Genomic DNA, 20,187 nt, shown 5'->3' with positions numbered 1-20,187 from the left:
ATACGAAGTGAAAATTAAATAATCCTTAATGTTCTATGACAAGTCCAAAATTATAGATTATTTCCAATGAATTCTAATAATCTTTAATGTCTTGATATATCACATTATATAAACTAAAATGACTTAAAGTGAATCCTTAATAATCCCAAAGTAGTATTATAGTCCAAAAATTCAGTGAGTACTTTGTAGTTCCAATGAAAGATTTAAATAAATGATTCCTCTCATATTAAATTGGAACACAACTAAAATTTGTAATAGTAGATTCCCAAAGAGTGATATGAAACCTGAATGAAGAGGTTTTTTTACACAACCTAGAATTATTTTTTTATTTGACGTAAGACACAGTATAATTTGTTAGGGAAAGGCCCAGGTCACAACCTAGAATTATTTTTTTATTTGACGTAAGACACAGTATAATTTGTTAGGGAAAGACCCAGGTCTTGAACTCAAATCAAAATATACATCATTTTTTTTTAAGTTACAAAATTGAGATCTGCCCACGATCATGGACACAAGGTCAGGCACACAGTGTAAATTAAATATACATAACGGCAAGATGCACACACACACATTGATGAGGTGGTCTTGCGTCTGATTGGCTGAGCTTGTTGCCACTCTGGAAGTCATATTTCTGATTCAGTATGAAGTACAGGCTTATATCATAAAGAGCTTGGATTGCTTCAACAGTGAGCAAGATCTACACATATATGATTTATTCTGGCATCTGATTGGATCAGCTTGTTACCATTCTGGAAGCCGTATTTGTGATTTGAGTTTGATCAGACTGGAAATATATCTCTATATGATAAAAAAAATTGGAGTGCATCAGTAATGAGCTAGATCAATATTTATGAGATGATCTTTCATGCGATTGGCCGACCACTCTGGAAGCCATAATTCTCATTCATTTGTTATCTAGATTGGAATGTGAACTTGTATCAAGATTTTGGGCAGTTTTGAAGGAAGTGGAAGAAATGTACAGTTGTAGGCTAGCGTAAACTTCATTTTTGTAATTAAGTTTCCGAACCTCTTTACACAGTTATTAATATCTATTTACAAGTTAAAATTAATTTTTGCAAGTAATTCTTTTTCTTCTTCAGATATTGATTTTGCTCCAAAAAAAGTACACATTGGTTGTAAAACTATGTATTTCTAACAACATTTTCACGTCAGAATTTCTTAAATATTTGGAAGCAGCTTTGAAATGTTTGGTGAAATACAGTTTGACTGGCTAATATTGTCAAGTTAAAAGTGCCTGGAAAATGTCATTTATTTGTTATGTCATGTATTGGCATTAGTTTGTGGCATTTCATATATTCAGTGCCATTTCTCACAAATTATTTGGAATTTATACTTTGTATTTCTAGCTGTTAATAACAAAAGTACCCTTATGTGATATGTCCTGAACAATTCCGAATTGAATTTACCAAGGGTAAAGAAATAATTCCATTATAAAAGATGCTGGCATTATAATTTTAATTTGTGTAAAATGCATGTAATTCTGTAGAAATAGACTAAAGCTTCATCTGTAAACCTCCCTTATAAAGATCTTTGATGGCTTCTGATATGAGACTATGCATATTAATTATCTTTTCGAAAAAGTTTTATCAGAAATATACTAAACTACGTGAAATTCGCCTGACGTAATAGTGTATAAGCCAGCAGGTGAAATGGTCAATGTTAAGTTGGATAAGCCATGTGAGCAAATCAGGCGTGCTTGGACCTCTTGCTGGTTTGCATTTTTGAAGGTTGCAGGCAGTAGAAAGTTACATGCCAAATCTAAGCAAGACATTCAAGTTGTCTATTTCAGTGATCATTGTTAAAGGTCAACTGTATTTATTTGAACATAGTTCAGTTTTACTGTTGCAGAAATTTTAAGATTGTTTATAATTAATTCGGCTTTATGGCTGAAAAAGTTGCTTGATTTTTTAATTATGTTTTGTTAAAATGCGTGTGGTTGCATTGCATATAATAGATATGTAGACAGTGTTCTTTATTTTTAGCTTTACAAAAAGTTTGATAACACTCTGATTTGTTCATTTTTTAAAATAAAAAAATGATGAGTATACATGCTTCATATGAGCTGATAAATGTTCATTCATTTGATATATTTCTAGCCATATTTGTTAACAGGAATACAGTCTCTAATTTAAATTATTATAATGCCTTGTGTAATTGTTTTATACCTTATTATTAGCCGTTGCTCTGTTACCACAGATATAAATGACCTACTTGCAGTTAATATTTACGTATGTGTAAAGTTACTAAGGAAAATCATTGAAGTTTGTCATAGAAAGGTCATTTTTTGTACAGACTAATTCATTGTCAAATTTGCTTTTTCCTTATTTTCAGAGGGCCTTAGATGACTGGGTTTTTATGTGTTTCTTTGTTGGTAATGACTTTCTGCCCCATCTTCCATCTTTAGAAATCAGGTGAGTTATGTTGAATGACTTGTTTATATAAAAAGAACATCAGCTTCTTTTGAACAGGATAAGATATATCTTTGCTCATTTTAACCATTGTCACTATATTCTGTATAACATGGATCTTTGTGGATAGGTACTTTTCATTTTGGAAAGTCTATTCAGGTACCAGAAGGTAGGACCAAATTATGTCCATCATGTCACACAAAAGTGTAGTGAACATAAATCATTTAGCTTAAATGCGATGGCAGATCTGGGTAGGAGCAGTTTGCAACTTGTAACTGAGTAGATATGGTAAGAAAGAAATTTCTAAAATAATTAGGCAGTAGATGCTGAATTTTAAAAAAAAATATTAAGTTGAACAGTGTGCTTCAGACACAAAACAATTTTATATAAAATAAAATAAAAATGTTGCACTTTGGATTAATCATCTGCATATCAGAAACTGTCAGAACAAGTCCATATGATGCAGAACAATTCATTAAGGTTGTCAGTTGAAAGTTCTTCCATCCTGTTGCACAAATTGTGATCAAAACTGGTTACTGAAACCTAAATATGTCACTCCTTTTATCATCAAAAATGGCAGACGGTACCCTGAAATTGAAATCAATATAATGAAATTCTCAACTTTGATATGTCATATATTTTATTATATTTTCCAAACATTCTTAGTAGGCTGTAAATAATATTCAGCAAACTTTTGATCACTAATGTCTGCAGGAGACAATGCTTTAATAAATAAATACCAATTAAATAAGTCTTGTCAAGTGAAATTTGTGTTTTAGTTCTGTCTTTTAGTTTGGTTTAAGTGTAATCATCATAAATGCAATGTGTCCTGTAATCAGACATGAACCTAAATGTGCCTACCATGTTTTGATAACTGACTTGCAGTAATATTTGTGTATTTTGTCACTGAATTAAAAACAGACCTGCTTTGTATTATCATGTTAAATATGTCTTTTGTATAAAATCAAATAAAGGAATAAAAGAAAAGTTAAAAGGCATGCATATCCTACCTGCGTAAGAGCAACTCATTTCAGTTGATTAACCGAACACTTATAAATATTATTGTCTAAGTAATAGAATGAAACTACCTTAAATTAGCCTCCTCATTCACAAATGTGATAGAAATTATCAAGGCATTGAAGCAAAATGAGAACTTGGTGAAAAAAAAGCATTGTTTTGCCAATGCAGTTGATCATGGAGAAGCAAGTTTCCAGGTTTGTAGTTAACTTCATATTCCTGAATTGGCACTCAGAGATTTCCTCAAGGATGAGAAGTTTCATTATTACTTGCAAATAATATTATGGCAGTAATATTATACTTCTAGAACAAATTTTTTAAATCTAGTTTTGACATTGACTGTTTTGCTAGATAAATGTGCCTAGATTTTGTAAACTTGTTGGCACAGTCTGCTGGAAGCTTTGTCATGCCAATATTATCTAAAGTCACAGTCTACTGGAAGCATTGACATGCCAGTGTTAGATAATGGCACAGTCTGTTGGAAGCTTTGACATGCCAGTATTAGCTAATGGCATGGTCTACAGGAAGCTCCATCATGCCAGTATTAGCTAACAGCACAGTCTACTGGAAGCTGTGTCATGCCAATATTAGCTAATGACACAATATACAAGAAGCTTCATCATGCCAGTAGCTAATGGCACAATCTACTTGAAGCTTTGACATGCCAATATTAGCTAATATCATGGTCTACAAGAAGCTTTGTCATGCCAGTATTAGCTAATGACACAATATACAAGAAGCTTCATCATGCCAGTATTAGCTAATGGCACAATCTACTTGAAGCTTTGACATGCCAATATTAGTTAATATCATGGTCTACAAGAAGCTTTGTCATGCCAGTATTAGCTAATGGCACAGTCTGCTGGAAGCTTTGACATGCCAGTAAAAGCTAATGGCATGGTCTATAAGAAGCTTCATCATGCCAATATTAGTTAATGGCACAGTCTAAAAGAAGCTTTTTGATACTGGTGTTAGCAAATGGAACAGTCCACATAGGTCCTATGATGGGAGAAGCTCTGTTCCACTTGCACTAAAAATAGCTGATAAAACAGTTTGACTTGGCATTATATACATACAATTGTGATTTAAAGACAGTACCAGGAGCTTGTTTCTTAAGTAAATTTTGCAGATACATTTTGTTTGATGCTCATCTAACCTTCTCCAATTGTTTCTCCTTCAGAACATTCTTTGCAATCCTGTTCTAGGTTTGGTCTTCATGGTATACTATTGATGCTATTTTACAATATATTTCTGTATTCATGGATAACAAGTATGAGTGTAATTGCTAATAAAATTGATATGATACTCAAACACATTTTATGTAATTGTCAGGCATGTTAGCTATCTTGGGTCCATGATGGACCTCCTTTTGAGAATGTCTGCGTAGTATCCAGCTTATATTCCATAAGTATGATGCATATTTTTCCATTCACTTTTGGCAGGGAAGGAGCAATTGACAGACTAATACGTTTGTACAAGAATACAGTTAGAAAGACAGGGGTAAGCTGTTAACAATTTATTACATTTTCTTCACTGCAAGTCTTAAAGATGTATAAGAGTTCTGTTTTATGTAAATCTGCTTTTTTTCATGGTGAATAGATAATTTCTGAGATTTTTTAAAGTTTTTGATGATAATTGGGTGTTGGGGGTAGGTACATAAGGAGAACAATGAGAAATTATCAGTTACTTACAAGGAAAATCTAAATCTGTGTTGACTAAATTTGCATAGGATAGTGTTATGTCTTTTGATTGGTTGAAGTTGGCTTTAATAATAGCTTTTGTTTCAGCTACCCATTTGATTGGATAATAATGCTCAATTGGGCAATAGAACTGACTGTTGCATGTATTTAGTGTTTGCTGTAGAGTTCATTGTGACTCAGTTACAGATTATGGCTAGGGATGGCAACTACTAAAAACTTCACAGGAAGGGCAATCTTTAATTGAAAAAAGTACATAGAAAAGGAAGTCAGAAATGTTTCAGTGGAACTAGTTAGAATTTAATATGTTACAGTAGTTTCTAATCTCAAGTTTTTAATAGTGGATATATTACAATTCAACCTTGGGTAAGAGAATTCTTTTCTTAATTTCCCGACCAAGTCTTTTTTAATTTATTTTAATTGAATCATATATAAATTTATAAATTCTCAGAAACAAATTTATTTCCACAGCGAGCTATTAGTCATATGTATGCCATTGTTATTACAGTGAGTTTCTTTCAGAATGATACCAATGTAGAAAATTAAAATAGATACTATGCACGATCTTGTTAGGTTTGGTTTAATAGATACATACTCTGTATGACGTTCATTTTGGTTTAATAGATACATACTCTGTATGACGTTCATTTTGGTTTAATAGATACATACTCTGTATGACGTTCATTTTGGTTTAATAGATACATACTCTGTATGACGTTCATTTTGGTTTAATAGATACATACTCTGTATGACATTCATTTTGGTTTAATAGATTCATACTCTGAATGCCTTTCAGTTTGGTTTAATAGATACATAATATGTATGACGTTCATTTTGGTTTAATAGATACATACTCTGACGTTCATTTTGGTTTAATAGATACATACTCTGTATGACGTTTAGTTTGGTTTAATAGACAGATACTCTATGATGTTCAGTTTGTTTGAATAAATATATACTCAGTTTACCTTTTGATATTTGATTCATTGCAGAATCATTATGTTGAATATATATTTTTCAATTTACATAATTTAACAGGGATACCTTACACATAGTGGCGTTGTCAATTTAGAAAGGGTACAGCTGGTCATGTCAGGTGAGTTACCATTTACATACTTAGGATAGTGTATTATGGGGTCTTCTTACTTTTACTGCAATGAAAAGTAAATGACTTCTGAAATCACCCATATTAATCATTAAACTGATTCACCTATGTTCAGAAAACTCTGAAACATCTGATCAGCATGTAGTCTTACCTTTTACATTCAGTGCAATCATTTACCATAACTGCTAGAATTCATAGTAATAAAGAATAAAAATATTAGAGATACCTACATTGATGGTTTTAAAACTATAAAAAAGTCCATTACACCTGGAATCATGGTTTTAAGTATGAAAAGGTCAGATACACCTGGATTCAAAGATATAAAAGTGTCAGATACACTTTGATTCACAGTTATAACTCTGTGAAAGTGTCAAATACAACAAGATTCACAGTTTTCCAATTTCAGTATACCTGGATTCAATGTTATGAAGATATAAGTGTGTCAAATACAACTTTATTCACAGTTTTTGATGCTCAGACAACTGGATTCAAAGTTATTAAGCTGTAAAAGTGTCAAATTCAACTCAATTCATAGTTTTCAAAGCTTAGAACACCTGGATTCAAAGTTATAAAACCATAAAAGTGTCGTATACATATTGGTTCATGGTCACAAAAAATACAAAAGTGTCAGATACACCTGGGTTTATGGTCACAAAATTGTAAAAGTATCTTACACGTGGGTTCATGGTCACAGAACTAAAGTATCCATTGCACCTGGATTCACAGTTATGAACCTACAAAAAAGGTTAGATACAAAGCACAGTTAAGAAAAATGACATGCAGCGGAATTCATTACTATGAAGCTGTTTAAATGTAAGATACACTTGGATTCACTAACAAAGCTGTGTGAACACAAATATCAAACATTAGATTTAACATTAAAGAGAGTAACACTTTGAATGTTTTAGGATAATAGTCATTAGACGTATACATTTATGTAGAGTTTGGTTTTCATGCTCAGATTTTTCCTGATTGAGCTTTGATTACTAGAATTATATCGGTTAAACAAATTTGTAGGTTGGGTATAAGGGCTTTCGGCATCAAATGTGGGTCATCTATGTTGGGTCTTTAATTTTTTGGTTCAGAGCAATCACAGTAGGTATGCAAAATGGTATGAATGAAAACTAGGTAAACTGCAGTAAAGGTAGTTATTTATAAATAAGAACATATATTTTCACTTTTTTTCAATGTGATATGAGTAACCCATTGTGTTGAAAAGGAAACAGAAAGGAAAAAAATGCATAAATTACAAGAGTGTTTAAGAGATTGAAATTTTTGCATTATACAGCATGTAGATATGTAAAGCCATTTATACAACTGAAATCTGCAGGTGATTCTGAATAAAACTAAATACATGTTTATCTTTAGATCTTGGTGAAGTTGAGGATGAAATCTTCAAAAAGCGAAGAGAAACGGAGGTAGGCTGTTGTTTTAAGACATTTTTCTTGTTTTTCATGCATTAAAGTTGGTTTCAAACAGCCGGTAAAAATGGATACAGAAAGGTCCTCTTACAGTCTCTTCTTCATTAACACTAACAGCATGCATCCAGCCGATCCTCTAATGGTAAAGATGCTCCCAGTTAAAATTGCTGCACAAACTTCAATCTTCTAACAGCTTATAGCCATTTGCTATTCCAGCAATATGTTTTTAACATTTTATTTGGTTTTATAAAAGGTTCTCCATTTTCCTTTAGGATCTTTTAATAATTATTTTAGGCAAAAATGATTATTGCCAATTACAGTGTAGAGGACAGAAGTATGTGATTGTTCAAGGGCAACTACCCTTCCAGGTTACGCCAACTTTTGGTTACTCTTTTCAGGTGCAGAAAATGCACTGCAAGAGCCTGGAATTTGTATCTGTATGATTATTTACAGATACAATCATGCTTGAAAAATAATTGAAGTCTGTGTAAAAAGATATTCTCTTATCCATTTTCAGGCTGTCTGCATTGATAATTTTTGGATGCAGCACTGGATACCATTTGCAATGCCATTTCAGACTAATTTGGTATAATTTTGTAAGACTTAATCCCATGTGACGAAGTAAACATTTTGATTTTTAAGTCTTTTCAGTTTACTGAGGTTCTCAGATTTCACCTTAAATGAGACACAGCCAGTTAAATCTCTTGGCAATGGCATAATGGGTATATTGATTAGTGCCTGCCTTACATTTTAATACAAATTATCTCATTTCATTACGTTTGTAATTGTATGTAAAATGTATGTGGTTGAATAACATTACAAGCCAATAAATGTAAGAAGACTGCTGCAAAATTGCTGTTTTCTTTAGTGAGGGTTTGAGCCTTGTTCCAAATCCAGTTGACTGATAATTATTTGCGTGTATTTTATTGGAATAGATGATCAGAAGATGAACATAATCTCTGTCACTTTGCACTGCCAGTGGCACTATGTTGCAGATAGTTAACTATGAAAGCTGTCATCAGCCAAGTGTAAACATTGCTGATTAGCTGTTGTTTAAATTGGCTGTAATCTGAGCTAGGGGAGCACTGGTTTTTCTTTTACTTTACATGTTGCCCTAGGTAATTCCCAGACTGTTGGCAAACCTCATCACTGGGATATGGCATTATCTTGATTAAGCTTTGGTTTTATTTGGTTCATTGCAGTTTGAAGCTGAAATTGGGGGACAAAAGTTGTTCCAGTTTTCAGATCAGAGGGTTCTCAGTTTACAGTATAATTTTTAGCTCTACTTGTCATAGACCAGAAGAACTTATAAGATGGCCTATGGTCCATCATCTTATGTCCATACATCAGTATAATTTTGTTATTGCTGCTCCTAAATTATGTTGAGGTTTGTCTGAAGACTTTTTTCACACATTCATTTTAAGATCTGTTTGATTCTAAATGAAAATGGTGCTTCTCAGACACTCAGTATGGCCACCACAGCAGCCATCTTGACAATTGTGTTATTGCTACACCTCCTGAATGGGGTTTTCACAAATTGCCTTCTTATGATGTCCAGTTAGTTCTAAATGAATTGGACATCCAATATGACTATCATGGCAACCATTTTGAAAATCTTATTGCGACATCACCTGAGTGGAAAGTCATACTGACAAACAGTTTTCACCAGAAAACTTCATATGATGTTTAGTTGGTCCTAAAGAAAAATGGTACCATGTGGATATCCAATATATCCATCACAAAATCCACAAAAACAACAAGATGTCTTCTTGGTCCTAAATGAAAATCATGTCAGTTTGATGTATTTGATGTATAGTATGGTTGCTGTCTTGAAGGAGCTTGTTATTGCTACTGCTCCTGAACTGAAAGTCATATCAGCATGGGGTTTTCAACAGAATATTTCGTATGATGTGTAGTTGTTCCGAAATGAAAATGGTGCCACCTGGACATCAAGTATGGCTACCTCAGTGGCAGTCTTGAAAACTCCACCTTATATCAGCTTAAGGTTTTCACTAAAATACTTTTATGAAAATGGCTGACTATTGTCTATACATCTTGAAAATCATTATTGCTACTACTTCTGAATGAAAAGACATATCAACATGGGGTTTTCAGCGGAAGACTTCTTTATGGTGTTTAGTCAGTCTTAAAAAAATAAAAATTGTGCCAGTCTTGATATCCAATATGGCCACCACAGGAACCATCTTGAAAATCTTATCACTACTTCTAAATGGAAAGTAAAATCAGATTTGAGTTTTTGTCAGAAGACTTATTATGTCTAGTTAGTGCTAAACAAAAATGGTACCAACTCACATCCAGTATGGCTACCATATCAGCATTCTTGAAAATTTTGTTATTGCTACTCCTCCCATATGAAAAGTCATGACATCTAACTATGATATTTAGTTCATTGTGAATGAAAATGGCACCAATCTAACCTAAATGGGGCTACTACAATGAACGTATTGAAAATCTTTATCAGAATGGATGGTCATTTCAGTATGGGGTATGATCTTACATCCACTATGGCTGCCACAGTAGCTAATTTGAAAATTTTGTCTTTCAAGAGTATCAGAAATGATTTCACCATTCAGCATTTAAAAAGAAGAAATGGTCTTGTTTTGAATTCATGGAAATTCTTTTGGACAGTAGAGGGTTAGTTCCTTAAAGAGACTGTTGTTTATTGAATTTGAAGACGGAAAAATTATGGATCAGAAACAAATTTCAGTTTCAGGAGGACTTCAGTTTAGTGAGGGTTTGGTCTTGAAAGGTTTCACTGTTTAGCAATGGCACAGTTTCTGTATCACTTTCTGGCAGCAACATCAGCATTAAAAGTCTATGGTTATGATGGGTGTTTTACAAATATGATATGATGAGGATGCATTGTAACAAGGTGCTTTTGGAAGGAACCGTTTCATGGAATCATAGAGGTTGTTTCAGAAGTACCAGATTCATAAAGCCATATTAAGGTACATGATTGTAAAACCAGACATTGTTGGAATATTATTAATGTTAAAATTTAGTGTGTGCCTTTTTTCACACAATTTACATTATGTTATTAATGTTAATGCACGTCATAAAAACTACAATGGAAATTAGAGTATACATTCGTAGTGTGGATGCATGTCACAAAATCTCATTTTAACAGTGAATTAGTTACATTATAGTGTGGATACATGTCACATTTTAACACTAGAGTAGTTACATTATAGTGTGGATACATGTCACATTTTAACACTAGAGTAGTGGCATTCGTAGTGTGGATACATGTCACAAAGTCACATTTTAACAATGGAGTAGTGGCATTTGCAGTCTGGATACATTACATATTGTGTATATCATGTTAGGAAGCAATTAAATTTTTTTTATATCATGTCAGGCAGCAATTACATATGGATATATGTCAGGCAGCAATTACATTTTATGGATATTTCATATCAGGCAGCAATTGAATTTTATGTATATCATATCAGGCAGCAATTACATATGGATATATGTCAGGCAGCAATTAAATTTTATGTATATCATGTCAGGCAGCAATTACATTTTATGGCTATTATGTGAGGCAGCAATACATTTTATGGATATCATGTCAGGCAGCAATTACATTTTATGGATATCAGGTCAGGCAGCATTTAATTTTTATGTATATCATATCAGGCAGCATTACATTTTATGGATATCGTGTCAGTTTGATATGAGTATGGCTCATAGTAGGATTGGTGATTGCCATTACTATGTGAAATTTAAAAACAAGCAAACAAAGAGTGCATCAAGCAATTAGTCTTTGAGCTCCAGGGGGTTTTGGAACTGCATTTTCTGAAACTGTACCTGAGGAAATCAAAGTGTATTTTACAAACTGTTTAGACTGCTGCATCAGTCTGTGTTCACTCTTATGTACTTTTTAAATGCATGTTTTCCAAATCGACAGTAGCAGTGGATGATATTTTGTTACACCTTACTGAGAATTGGTCTATGGAAAATAATCAGCTGCCTTACTGAAATTTTGTTTAGGTTAGCAGGTCTGTAAAAGTGTATGATTGTAAATAACTTAGGGGGATTTGTTTGAGATATCTATGAAAAACCCATTTATGATTTCAATGCTCAACAGAGGATGTGAGAATATAAAATGAATGTAGTGGAGGGGGAATGTCAAAATAAAGAAATCAAACAAGGGAAAGACATTTATGGGCCAGTTTCAGTTCATTTAGTCTTAATTTAAAATGATGCAGAACCTATAAATTTTGCTGATAGCAATAGCCTATATTGATTTAAAATTGGCATTAAAGACTGTACAAGAAATGTAGAGATGTATTTAAAAAATGTTTGAAAAATTGAAATGCAGGTCCCAAAAATTCCTTAAATATGAGATGGAATTTTCAATATCTTTGATTTCGTCTTTAATGAAATTACTTAACATGGTTTTAAATTATTGCGCCTCTGTAAACATTTCCCCTGAACAGTTCTATGTGTTGTTGTTGGGTGGTTAATTAAACAATTAAAGTACTTTTGGCACCAAAATAGCCATGATGTAAAGTTCTTGATAATATTTAATTAGGTACTTGCATACTTGTGTAATAAGTTTTCTTTATCATTTTCAGTTGGAATTTAGGAGAAGAGACAAGGAGAAAAAGAAAAGAATGAGAAGAGTAAGTGTGATTTTGCTGTTCAGGGAGAATCACCCATCCTGTGCCCCCATATTCTCCAAACTCTCTGAGGAAGAAATTCAATTTGAAGCTCAAAGTTTGAAAATTTAAAGTCATAATCATGAAAGTTTTAGGATTGTATCTTATCTTTGATTTCCTGCTCACATACAGAATTTCAGTGAGGTAGGTGAACTCTTGAGTATCATGTCTAGTTTTAAGGCATTATGAGCTTAACTTTCCTGTACAAAAAGTTTATTGACTGTGGGGCCAGGTATACACTGTTTATTCTAGTTCTTATTTTAAATCAATCAATTAGCTCAGAGCAAAATCTTACAGTGCTTTATATGATGGCAGATCTGGAACTTTACTGGAGGTACATTATGCGGAGGTACATGTATACCGTAATTGATGCCATCTAAACAGTGTACTTATATAACATGTACTGTCTGCTTTTGATTGATGGATGAGGAATTGTTGTTTCTTTTAGGTTACATTAGGTTCTTGTTCTCAAATATGAATGAGTTTCGCTTGCAATCAGCAGATAAACCAGTCTCCGATTTCGGTATTGTACAAAGATTTTTTCTCCAGCATTACATATTTTTTGTATACACTTGACATACGTGGAGAATATAATATTATGGTGTCTATAGATCTATACATACATACCTCCATTTGCTATTTTGTTTCTAGGTCAAATATATTACCAGATCGCATTAACATTAGGGGAATTGCTCATTACTCTCTCTTTCTCTCTCTCTCTCTCTCTTACAGATTAGCTTCCCTCAATCTGTATCATGGATCTTTATTAGCTTCAGTTTTTTGGGGGCAGCTGATAAAGTGTATCATAAGAATCCATTACAATTTAAAATCAATCTTGACAATGCAGCATTATTTCCAGAAGTATACTTAATTGAAAGGTTGATATATATATATATATATATATATATATATGGTGCATACAACATTTGTGTCATTTTCTGGTGAATTTATTGGTAATAATTTTTTGTTTCCACATTAGTGATATAGATTGGTAACACTAAAGGCTTCACTATAGTATTTCTTGGGTCATCTCAGTAACATGAGTTTGCCTATTTGAACAGTTTGTATATTTGTTGTATGCACTTTGTTTTTTCCTTTCTCTTTCTTTGCAAGCACTCCAGTGGTCTAGTGGTTTGATCATCTGCTTTGGATATGGGATGTCAAGTGTTTGAACTCTGGCCGAGTCATACCAAAGACTAATAAAAATGGTACTGACAGCTGCCTCAGTTGGCATTCAGCATTAAGAGGTTAGTGTTAGGACTGGTCTGCCAGGTGTTAGGACAATGTTTCTGGGTAGGACATCATGCTTCATGTCTGTGGCATTATGCCCCAGTGCTGGACATCATAATAAACTGCCACACTGCAGACATCGTAGTGATATGACACACATTCTCTTTCTTTGCTAAGAAATTAGTCAGGTGTAAGATGTGAAGACACTATTATTTGTGGAGGACAGCTTGAGATTTGCTTGCACAATAAATGTTCTTCCTCACATCCATGTAGTATGTATTCATTGTATCCAGAAGACATTTGCTCTATCATCTTGAAAAGCTGCGAGAAACAGGCACATGCTTCTGAAAATGATGTGTTAAGCATTTATCTCAAATTGGAATCATTGGTTAATGGCAGATGTCAAGATACTGCCCCCACACAATCACAATCTTTACAGGCTATATAAACATACTGCCTACTTTCATCTCTCCATTCCCTCCAGTGGTTTTATTACCATAACTAATTCTGAATGTAAAGAGCAGAATAGTTCTTATTGCCCTTCTCCAATGGGACAAGTCCAAGATCAGTGATCTGCTGGATCCGGCAACGTATGTACCTTGGAAAATTATAGCAACCCACTTGTTTCTCAAGCAGCCAAGGTCACCATTATTCCATCCATGGCCTTCATGCCTGACCGGAGTATCCATCTCAGATGCGGGAGATCACCGGTGTTGAGCCCCAGCCAAGTTATACTAAAGACTTATACAAATGGTACTAGCAGCTGCAGTTTTGGAGATAATCGTGACAGTGAGCTTGTCCTCTACTCAGAAGACATATGATGGGAAGTAGCACATTTACCAGCCAGTGTAACATTTATGCAATTTAGCTATGAGGTAAAACTAATCTTTCTGAGCATACAGAATTTTTGTTTTTTCTGTCTTTCTGATTCTTGTATTTTTTGACCCAGTACTGGTAGAAAATCCATTGCCCAGGCAAGAGCTTGTTCTTTTTTTCACAATGGCTGGACTAGCAATTTTTTGGGTCACCATAGAATGTGACCATTTCTTTCAAATTGTTCATTATTATGTGATTCATTTGACTGCATGCTCAGTGATCCATAAACAATAACATTACATGTCACACACAGTAATAAACCTTACTTCTCGTCTATTTATTCCTAACAAGTGTCCCTTATCAGTCCCTTAATCAATCAATATTAAAACTTCTGGCTTACTGCAAATCACCATTGAGGGGCAGGTAACTGACATATAATCACAACAGTGATGCTACTGGTTTTGATTTCCAGACCAGGCTACATTGTCTGATGAGTTGTGTCCTTAAGGAGCAGGTAACTGACATATAATGACTCCAGTGATATTTTCCCAGAACTTCTGTCGTAACTCTGCTGGTCATGTTGTTTTCAAATGTTGATTTATGTAGTTTGTTCCTCTCAGCTTCTAATAAGTTTAAACAATATGATGGATTGGCAGGTTAAATTTGAAAGCTCCAATCAAATTACAACAATCTTTATGACCAGTAGAAAAGGGGACAGCACATTACATGATTTAAATCTGGGGTGTTAAATATCTGACAAAGCCTCATTTGTTATTTTGTGTTCAGATGTGATCACACTACACTTTAGTTAATGTTTTGAATGAAAATGGACTTGTAAAGTATCTTCTACACAATAGTCTTGAATTCCTATTTTTATCTTTTACTGTTTAAAAATGCCTTTATCAGTATGCACAAATAATAATATATTTTTGTAAAGTATAGGCTCTGGGAAAGTGGACAGACTGGCAGGGCAAGAAGCTTTTGCTATTACTTGCCATTGGACAAGTTGTAAAAGTTGGACGTTTTCTAGCACAGTCCCCAAATTGATAGGCTTATTTCTTTGTTACAAAGTTTGTTAACAGTAGATGCTGAAGTACATGGGTTACTGAGCTGAAAGGGTTTAGAAACCTATGCTTATCCACAAATATCATTTTCCAAATCCAGGCTACTCTCAGAGACAGAAAAAGCTTTTCTGTTTATGTACATATATTTTCAGCTGTTCTTGTTTAAAAATGAAAGATATTTGTGTGACTTGGGCTAATGTTGTTCTTGAAATTGATGTGAGGCATGTGCATTTTCCATAGTTACTTCACAGTATGTAGACAGTGAGATGCCAATAGTCAGCTGGGAAACAGTATGTAGACAGTGAGATACTAATAGTTACTACATAGTATGTAGACAGTGAGATACCAATAGTCAGCTACTTCACAGTATGTAGACAGTGAGATACCAATAGTCAGTTACTTCACAGTATGTAGACAGTGAGATACCAGTAGTCAGCTGGGAAACACAGTATGTAGACAGTGAGATACCAATAGTTACTTCATAGTATGTAGACAGTGAGATACCAATAGACAGCTACTTCACAGTATGTAGACAGTGAGATACCATTAGTCAGTTACTTCACAGTATGTAGACAGTAAGATACCAATAGTCAGCTGGGAAACACAGTATGTAGAGAGTGAGATAGATACCAATAGTTAGCTGGGAAACACAGTATGTAGACAGTGCGATACCATTAATCAGCTATTTCACAGTATGTAGACAGTGAGATATCAACAGTCAGCTGGGAAACACGGTATGTAGACAGTGAGATAGATATCAATAGTCAGCTACTTCACAGTATGTAGACAGTGAGATACCAATAGTCAGCTGGGAAACACAGTATGTAGAGAGTGAGATAGATACCATTAGTCAGCTGGGAAACACAGTATGTAGACAGTGCGATACCATTAATCAGCTATTTCACAGTATGTAGACAGTGAGATATCAATAGTCAGCTGGGAAACACGGTATGTAGACAGTGAGATAGATACCAATAGTCAGCTACTTCACAGTATATAGACAGTGAGATATCAATAGTCAGCTGGGAAACACGGTATGTAGACAGTGAGGTAGATACCAATAGTCAGCTACTTCACAGTATGTAGACAGTGAGAAATCAACAGTCAGCTACTTCACAGTATCTAGACAGTGAGATACCAATAGTCAGCTGGGAAACAGAGCTAGTCACCCATAGCAGTGGACATTTGGATTGAGTGCATGCAGAATATATTAAAAATGGCCTGGATCAAGCTTTTTAGTACATAATGATTTTCAAAATTGCCAAGGAGAGGAAAAAAATGACCTCTCAACACAAACTTGTCATTGCAATGAATTTTATTATTTGACCTTGCTAAATACATAGAGATCTAGTGATGGCTAGGGCAGTTTTCAATGCAGAATCCCATGCCCTGGTGATTTTTGACAATGATTTCATTAATTATACAATCCATGATCAGATTACATTGGAAGTTTAAGTAGGGGCACCAATCAGATGTAAGTGGATTTAAAGTGTGTGTTTTTTTAATTTAAAAAGTCAGTCTTTTTTTTACAAATATGTATAACTTGTATGTGCTTTGTCAAAATTTAAATCATCTCTTTTCTCCCATATACAATTAAGCAGAGTAAAGTTAACATTTTATTCCACAAAGTTAAACGAGTTACATGGATTCTAGTGAGGGCTGTTCCATTTAAACATACATGGTACCCAGGGAAGGCAGATTAAACAAATATATATATATACTGGGGTACATTGATTTCAGAGAGTTCAAATTAAAATGATAAGAGAATTCTAAATTGCATCAATGGGTGAGTACCCTACTTTAAAAGTGCCTTCCCTGGGTCCCATGTATGTTTTAATTTAACAGCCCTGATATATCCAATGGTTAAGTACATGATCTTATGTCTAACTCAGCTGTTATGGGAGAATCTCAGAAACAATATACTGCTTTTGATTTTAAAAAATGCATGTTGTTAATTCTGTTATGTAATTTTCATATATGAACATTGTAAAAGTCAATTTCGTCTGGAATACCCGGAAAAGACTTGGGAAATTTTGTTTCAAAAAATGCAGAAAGCTTGAAAATAACACCATTTTGGTTACCCTGCCGATAAGGCTTCTTGATGCCATGTTTTTTATCAACAAAAGTTGACCTATGCCACATGGTTGGTAACAGAAAATATGATAGGACCTTAGCAATATTCAATATGGAAAATATTGAATGGTGCTAATTGAATAGGGATTGATTTAAAGTGTATCATAAGTTCTATGATATAGCCATATATCCTGTTCATTACACATGCCCTTAATATTTTTGAACTGAAGGGAAAAACATTCGTGTAAACACGTGCATGTATAGTTAGAAAAAGTTCACATAAAAAGTTTGTCTTGTCTCTCAGATCAAGCTCTAAAAATAGCATCACAAAACTGAAGAGTTAGCGTATTCATTAGACTTTATCTTTCTTTCTCTTCAGACTAATGACAATCCCAGGTTTATCCCAGGGGGTCAGTTTGCACCCCAACCCTTGGGTCGTTTTGGCGGTCCAGGTGCGATAACCAATCCTCGGCAACAAGCATATCAGATGAGGAACCAGGGAATGCACACTTCGGCTGCTGAGAAAAATCTTGGCAGGTTGGATTCTTCTGAGGCTCTCAAGGCCATGATGTCCAGTGGCACAGACAATGTAAGTACATTTGTTGATTACAAAACAGGTTGCTATGGCAGCTTAGATGGTAGCATGTTGGATTCCTAATCCAAAGTTCATGGATTTGATACCCACCTAGGCCTGCTGTGGTTGGCAGTTTCGCTTTGTGTTTGGGAAAGGCTTGTTGCTCTCATTTCCTGGCATGATATAGCTATTAATATGATTGAAGTGCCTTTTCAAGAAAAAAATACCAACCATCTTTCATCATTACAAAACAGCCATCTGCCATCATTAAAAAGATATCCATCTGTCATCGTAACAAATACACCCATCCATCCTTCATCATTACAAAACAACCAACCTTCCATCATCATTAAAAAAGCCAACTCTCCATTGTCATTAAAAAAACAACCAACCATCCATCCATTATAATTAAAAACAATACTAGCAATCACATGGCATTACATTTCAACAGGGATAATGTGGCTAGTGTCCTTGTTAGCATTGTTATGATGTTTTTGTCAGACATGTTTCTCCTTTTTTTTAAAGTCTAGTTCCGTGCACACTTTGATTGTTTGAAGAAATGACAGCCCATGTGTTTATTAATTATTTATGTAGCCAACTGTATTGCCATTATATTATGTTTCAGCTTAGGGAATGTGGTTCAGACTAAGTGAACTGCTTAAAGTAGATTTGTATTGTCTTGCCTGCAAAGCATAGGTGAGGTGGTGGTTATTTTTCCAACAGCAGTCTCTTTTGGACTAAGTATCAGTGTTCTTGCATTAAGTAAAGTTTCTTGGACAGTGTTGCATGTATAGTTCTGAAGCTGAATGGGTGCATTCACTTTGAGGGTTACTATTCACCATGGTCAAAAAGCAGGTCACAATGACCTTTTTTTGATGTATCAGTGTTTATTTTAGCTTTGTGTATTTAGTTTGATTTCTCTGAGAGTTGCCTGCATATTTGTGAAACTTGATAAAGGAATTCAATTTTAGGACCTGTTTTCATGTTAACAAAACTATGTCAAGTTAGGCTACAGTGATCAGCTTTTCGTGCCATAGTAACTTTGCTAGGTTGTTTGAATTACGCTGCTGCAGATCAGGTGGCACAGTATCCTGCAGAATTATTTATTATAATACATTTTAAGTGCCACCTGAGATATTTCTCATTTGCTTCTTATGCATATGAATTACAAATATTGTTGGTGTATTTCTTTGCATTTTGATTTTTACCTTTGCATTATATAAAAGACAAACAAGAAATCCAAGGCAGAACAGGTTAGGATAAGTAACTGTCAGTGACCTCTCCTGGCTACCAATCAGTTAGACTCTGCTAATGTGCAAGACATGAAAATCATTCTATTGGTTCTTAGGTGTTAGAACTTTCTGGGATTTAGATATCTAACCAGTTTCACTGTATGCCATACAAGTTTATATTGTTATAACATGGCCATTTTTTGCTCATTGTTGCTGATATTACCACTTTATATGAAATACTGCTGTTGAAAGATCTGTGTATGTTCAGAAGAAACAGTTTTACATGAGTAGGAGGTGGATAGTTGAGATGCAAATAAGTACGAGGAGTATAGTGTATAATCTAATGAACAGGAGGAGCATATTGTATATGTTAATGAATAGTAATGTAGTGTCTATGCTAATGAATAGGAGGAGTGTAGTGTATATGCTAATGAATAGGAATGGAGTGTGTATGCTAATGAATAGGAGGAGTGTAGTGTGTATACTAATGAATAGGAATGGAGTGTGTATGCTAATGAATAGGAGGAGTGTAGTGTATATGCTAATGAATAGGAATGGAGTGTGTATGCTAATGAATAGGAGGAGTGTAGTGTATATGCTAATGAATAGGAATGGAGTGTGTATGCTAATGAATAGGAGGAGTGTAGTGTGTATACTAATGAATAGGAGGAGTGTAGTGTATATGTTAATGAATAGGAATGTAGTGTCTATGCAAATGAATAGGAGAAGCATAGTGTATATGCTAATGAATAGGATTGTAGTGTGTATGCTAATGAATAGGAGTGTAGTGTTTATGCTAATGAATAGGAGGAGCATAGTGTACATGATAATGAATAAGAAGAGC

General features: G+C 34.2%; 1 protein-coding gene across 1 annotated transcript in view; it reads left to right on the top strand.

Annotated features, from left to right (window-relative positions):
- LOC149805257 (5'-3' exoribonuclease 2-like) overlaps positions 1–20,187 on the top strand; it is a 186,042-nt gene that overhangs the window by 55,318 nt on the left and 110,537 nt on the right. Inside the window, exons 12-17 of the mRNA XM_089948909.1 lie at positions 2,353–2,432; positions 4,889–4,946; positions 6,182–6,239; positions 7,617–7,666; positions 12,271–12,318; positions 17,917–18,126. Coding sequence (XP_089805035.1) covers positions 2,353–2,432; positions 4,889–4,946; positions 6,182–6,239; positions 7,617–7,666; positions 12,271–12,318; positions 17,917–18,126 — 504 coding nt within the window. The remainder of the gene's footprint in view (positions 1–2,352; positions 2,433–4,888; positions 4,947–6,181; positions 6,240–7,616; positions 7,667–12,270; positions 12,319–17,916; positions 18,127–20,187) is intronic.

The sequence above is a fragment of the Sinohyriopsis cumingii genome, chromosome 2, assembly GCF_028554795.1.
Source record: "Sinohyriopsis cumingii isolate HCF-2022 chromosome 2, ASM2855479v2, whole genome shotgun sequence".
Classification (NCBI taxonomy): Eukaryota; Metazoa; Mollusca; class Bivalvia; order Unionida; family Unionidae; genus Sinohyriopsis; species Sinohyriopsis cumingii.
The sequence above is the reverse complement of the archived record's forward strand: the minus strand, read 5'-3'. Positions and strand labels throughout refer to the sequence as shown.